The sequence below is a fragment of the Orycteropus afer genome, unplaced genomic scaffold (genome assembly GCF_000298275.1).
Source record: "Orycteropus afer afer isolate SDZICR_OR568_19922 unplaced genomic scaffold, OryAfe1.0 scaffold00001, whole genome shotgun sequence".
Lineage (NCBI taxonomy): Eukaryota > Metazoa > Chordata > Mammalia > Tubulidentata > Orycteropodidae > Orycteropus > Orycteropus afer.
The window spans coordinates 36,259,698-36,265,826 of NW_006921588.1; the positions used below are offsets into that span (position 1 = coordinate 36,259,698).

The window sequence follows — 6,129 nt, forward strand, 5'->3', positions numbered from 1 at the left end:
CTTCATCTCACCTACTTTGATCATGTTGTCAAATGGGACCATTCTCTGGAGAAGGACGTCATGCTTGGTAAGGTGGAGGGTTGACGAAAGAGGGGAAGGCCTTCGACGAGATGGATTGTCGTGGTGTCTGTGACAATGGGCTCAAGTATGATAAGGATCATGGAGCTGGTGTGGGATGGGCTGGTGTTTCGTTCTGCTGTGCATGGGGTCTCTATGAGTTGGAAGTGACTCAACGGCACCTAACAACAACAACTTGGAAGCACTGCTATAAAGAAGTTAGCAAGAATCAGACAACTTGAAAACTAAGACCTGATTTGTCTCAACCTTATATTAAAATTTGGTCTATACTATCCAAACAGATCTACAAATATCATGCATCCTGATCCAGTTGTGGGAAGGTGAGTAGGTCTACATCCATGAATACATATAGATTTGACAGAGGATACTTGTAAATATGTATCTATATTTACAGCAAACATATCCATGAACATAGTGGGGCACACAGGGGGTAAAGTTGTGAAGAATTCTTAGCTATAACCAAACCCCTTGAGAGAATGCATTGGTGGACCAGGGAGCTCAGGACTGTAGTCTCTGGGGACATCAAGATTAACTGGCACAACAGTCCACAAAGACAATGTTCTATATCCTACTTGGTGAGTAGCGACTGGAATCTTAAAAGTTTGTTAGTGGCCATCTGAGTTGTAACTATTGATCTCCCATCTGGAGCAAAGAATAAATTTTTAAAAATAAATATATAAATGACAGAAGGGAAAAATTAGTCCAAAGGACTAATGGACCATGTGAAAGTCAGCCTGCATGACCCTGAGCCCAGAAGAACTAGATGGTACCTGGCTACCACTGCTGACTACTTTGAAAGGGATCAGAGTAGGAGGTCTTGGATAGATTGGGACAAAAATGTGGGATAGTAAAGAATAAATGGAAATGCTGAAAACAGGGAGGAAGTGGCGAGTGCTATTACATTGTGGGGATTTCAATCACTGTTACAAAACAAACTGTGTATGAATTGTTGAATAGAATACCAATTTGTTCTGTCAACTTTCAGCCAAATCAAAATAAAAAGTTATAAAAAGAAAATATTAAAATTGAATGGTACTCCAGTTACCTCACATCCAGAAATAATACAGTGTAATATGAATTTGACATTGGGGTAATATTTTTTCAGATGTGAATTTGGACCTATTCAGTAAAATCTAAAACAATGAGATGGATTGACACAGTGTCTGCGATGTTGGGTTCAAGTATGGTAATGACTGTAAGGATAGCACTAATTGGGCAATATTTAGTTCTGTTGTACACAGGGTCACTATGAGTCAAAACCAACTCAATGGCACTTAACGACAACAGCTTAATGTCACACCGGACAGAGGGGGAATTAACACTATTCTTCTTATTCCAGCAATGAGCAAAGGATTCTTTAAAGAAATGAGAAGAAAGACAGGTAACATCTTATGTAAAAATACTCCATATTATCCCAGTTGTAAATAAGTGACTCATTCTTTCTATTTCAATATATTAGATTTTAAATGTCTCCTACTTTAGCATAGATGAAATGCCAAGATCTAGGTAAGAAATCCAAGAAAAATAACTCTCTTGATAAGTCACTACATCTGATAGTTCAGATAAGCTGAAAGTAAATTGTTGTCAGAAGTTCTTAGCTATCAGATACCTAAACTGCCCTGATGTTTTTTCAAAAAAAAAAAAAAACAGTATCATATGGTGGTCTAAAATGAGTCAGTTATAGGAAGTGAGTTTAGATTTTAAAGAAGTCAAGAGAGAGCGTATGATCATATGTTCCTAAACCACGATCTATAGATATTTTCTTCCAGAAGAACTTTTCGCTGTAACCAAAAGCATACAATTGTAGATAATTCACTTTGATGAGCACCTTGGACTGTTGATATTTTCTACTGCATACCAAGTACAGATTAATCCACACACTTTGCAAATTAGACCAGCAGACATTACCAGTCTTCCATTGGCACAACTTTTGATTATGAATATTGGAAGGTGCCCTGGTGGGGCATCAATTAAGTGCTCAACTGCTAACCAAAAGGTTGGTTCTCCACCTGTGGGAGAAAGACCATTGATCTAATTCTATAGATTATAGCCCCCAAAAATCCTATGGGGTAGTTTTACTCTGTCACATGGGGTCACTAGCTATGAGTTTAAAAACCACTTGACAGTAAGTACCTAAACAATATAAATGTTGGAAACAGAGAAACAATTTCAGTGAAAATATGTGTCTCATTAAGTTGGATGTACTTTAAAAGGAAATCAATGAAAAACATTGCTTTGCTTTGGAGCCTGGGCTTGTGGTCATGCTGTTCCCTCAGAGTGTCTTTGATTCTGACTCATGGTAACTCCATGTGTCATAGTAGAACCGTGCTCCATAGGCTACGTAATCTAAGCCTGTAAACGTGTGGTTGAGTTGATTCTGACTCATGGAGACCCATGTGTTACAATGTAGAACTACTCCCTAGTATTTTCTTGGCTGTAACCTTTACAAAAGACCACCAGGCCTTTCTTCCATAGTGCCACTGGGTAGGTTCAAACCACCAACTCTTAGGTTAACAGCCCAGCACAAGTATGTGCCAACCAGGTGCTTTGTATATAACCTACTAGCATGGAAAAAAAGTTAGTGTTGATGGAGTCCCTAAGAAATTTAAAATCTGGTTAAGGTAACCTAGGATCATGTCAATTAAAGTAAGATATAGTAACACAAGGATCAAAATTTGGAATCCATGTAAAAGATTGTACAAAGATCACTTAAATCTCAAATCTTCTCCAGTGTTTTTTAACTCTCCTTCAGCAGAAATAGGAAATGTCTAGTCCATCATATTCCACTTTAATTCTCTGAACAAATTCTAATTCTTTGAAGAAATCTATGTGCAGCTGACAGAGTTGCCTTGTGAGTACAAACATAAACATTCGGACAGGGATTCGTTTTACTCTCATCTTAAAATCATCAGGATTGCAGCAACTCCTGCAATGAAGGGGTCACAAGCCTAGTCCCTTTTCGTTAAGAATTTGTGATTTTTCTGCGCCACCTTGTGGCCATAATACAATGATTACAAGTGAAAGTTGGATTTTCCAGAGTCTGGTCAAGCAATCAGCCGCATTGCGGGAATCAGCCCTCAACCAAAGAGTAGAAAATGGTGCCTTTCTTTGTAGTCCGTGATTGGAAACAAATTTGCCCTTTTCCCACTTAATCCTCCATCTCCTTTATTTCTTAGCCTCAGGCCTGCCCACTCACTGTCCTCCTATGGTCATTTCTCAGTTTATCTCCTTTTCCATCCCGACTAGCTGGGACCACCCTCTCCCCAGCCTCCGCCACCCAGATAGTGACCTCGCAGACCTCCGGGCTCATTGCCTTCCTTCTGCTCCAGGAACCCCACCTCCACGCCTCCTGAAATCCCTGCAGCAAGGGTCCGCCCCCTCCCGCCAGTAGCCAATGGCTGCGCGTCCCCGCCCCGCCCCTCCCTTCGTGTCCCGGAGCGCCTGGCGGGTTTGGGCCTCCGCGCGGGATCCTGCGTTCTGGCCCTTCAGCTAGATTAGAGAGAGCGGATGCCTACGGCGTCTAGTTTTCCCCTGCGGCCCAGTCTTGGGGAAGCCATGGACTCTCCCGGGCTGAAGGTGAGCAGGCAAGCAGGCACCTGTGGCCTGATGTGGTTTGCTTTGGGGAGGTGGCCCCGGGGTGGGGGCGTGGAGAGAGCTCGGGTGGAATTCACGAGGCCATTATTACTCTGGTGTGTCTTTGGTGCCCTGGCTTGCTGGGTGCCACCCTGCCTGCTTTGTAGGCCTGCAGCCCACGTTACCTTGTCTGCCCTCCGTGGGCTCTTCTGTGGAATCTTAAGATCCAGGCAGCTCTCCTGGGCGCTTCTTTCTTAAATGCTGTTAGTCCTCAGTTGTGTTTACTTTGACTTTCGTATATTGTTTATAGGACAATCTGTTAACACATGACACTCATGATACATCTCGGGGTGCGATTTTTAACGACTTACATTAAACTAGTGACCGCTTCCCATTTGATAGTAAAAGGAACACGAAAAGCATGTATGAAAACAAAGCCAAAAGTCTTGAAAACGGAGGGGCAGTGTTGGGTTACCCAATAAGCAAGATAAGCGCGGGTTTACTTATGCTTACTTACTAATATGTAGTGAACAGTTTCACATTTTTTCACCATATCAAAGATGCTGCTTCTAAGTATGTCTAGCATCTGTTTCTGAACCTCACTTTACTACAGAATCAAGGCCTCTTTTCAAATTTACAGTTTCTAACTGGGACTGAGGACCCTATTAGCAAAGTAAACAGGGCTTATTTGTGTGTACTTACTAGTGTATGTTTACTAATCTACAGTCAACAGTTTCACTTGTTTTTCACCACATCATAGACTCCAGAAGGGTCTTTATTTTCTTGTGATAGTCTTTAGTAATTTATCACTGATACATCCTTTTGTTGTTGTTGTTATGTGCCATCAAGTCGGACCTGACTCATAGCGACCCCTCCTTGGGTTTCTGAGGCAGTATCACTATGGAAGTAGATTGCCCAACCTTCCTTCCGAAGAGTGGCTGGTGGGTTTGAACCGCCAGTCTTCTGGTTAGCAGTCAGGTGCCTTAGGCACTACCATCCTTTTAGAAAATCCTTAATAAGGGTCTACTTAATACATGATGAGAGCTCTGGTAGCATAGTGGCTAAGGCACTTGACTGCTAACCAGAAGGCTGGCGGTTCAAACCCACCAGCCACTCCTAAGAAGGAAGATGGGACAATCTACTTCCGTAGTGATACTGCCTCGGAAACCCAAGGAGGGGTCGCTATGAGTCGGGTCCAACTCGATGGCACATAACAACAACAACAACATAATACATGATGCTGTGGAAACAAAGACATGAGGCTTGAAAATAGAAGTGGTTACTTTTTAGTATGATGGTCTTGTCATTTTGTCATTGATTCATCATGCAACAAATATTTACTGAGGACAGCAAATACTTACATAGGGTTGGGTGCCTGTGGACTAGAAGCTAGAGATCCAATGATGATCAAAACCTAATAGCTTCTGCCTTCACAGAATTTATAATATAATGCTTGTGAAAAAGCCTCAATTCAATTCATTCAACAAATATTATCAAATGCTTACTGTGCCTTTGGCACTCTTAGGCAAGGGTGCGGGGAGACCTGACATGGAGTTGATGCCCACTCATAATGAGCCCTTTGGGTTTCCCTGACTGTGAATCTTGTTGGAAGTAGATTGCCTCAGCTTCCTCCCTTGGAGCAGCTGGTGGGTTTGAACTACCATTTGGTTAGCCAGATGCCTTACCCACTAGGCCACTGGATCGCCTTTTAGGCACAGAAGATACTACAATAATAGGACTAAGAAAAACCCTTTTAATCTTGGAGATTGTATTTTAGTAGAGGGAGTCAGACAATAAGCAGGTTAAAATATATGTATAGGAAGCTCGGGTGCCATAGTGCCTAAGGCATTTGATTGCTAACCAGAAGGCTGGCAGTTATATTAGATATATTAGATGTTAGATGATGACTTTTTTTTTTTAACTTTTTGTTTGATTTAGGTGATATTTTACAAAGCAGATTCATTTTCCTTTCAGCAATTCATATATCATTCTGGTTTATATTCTCAGTACCTAGTGTTTGGCACTACTAGGGGGCCAGTAAATATTTGTTGAGCTGAACAACCTAATCTGAACCAATGCAGTAGCAATAGTATAGAGAGTGGCAAGTAGAGTAGAGAAATATTAGGAAAATCTAGTGACTAGTTAAATTTAAGGGGCCCAGATGGAAAGAGAGGATCCTGACTCATTTCTGGCTTGGGTGTCTATGAACAGGTGACAGCTGGAAATAGGAATCTGAAGTTTAGATGAGAGGTCTCGACTGGATACCAAACCAAAACCAAATCACTGCTAGCAAGTTGACTCAGGCTCATAGTGACCACCACTGGGTTTGCGAGGCTGTAAATCTTTACGGAAGCAGACTGCCTCATCTTTCTTCTGCAGAGTGGCTGGTGGGTTCAAACCACTGACCTTTTGGTTAGCAGCCAGATGCCTTAACCACTACACCACCAGAGCTTCTTTGACTGGATACATTATTGTAAA

At 41.9% G+C, this 6,129-nt stretch overlaps 1 protein-coding gene across 1 annotated transcript in view; it reads left to right on the forward strand.

Moving 5' to 3' along the window:
* Positions 1-3,633: 3,633 nt before the first annotated feature.
* The window catches only part of TTC21B (tetratricopeptide repeat domain 21B), a 109,781-nt gene continuing 107,285 nt past the window's right edge, over positions 3,634-6,129 (forward strand). Inside the window, exon 1 of the mRNA XM_007947718.2 lies at positions 3,634-3,654. Within this exon, the coding sequence (XP_007945909.1) occupies positions 3,634-3,654 (21 nt within the window). The remainder of the gene's footprint in view (positions 3,655-6,129) is intronic.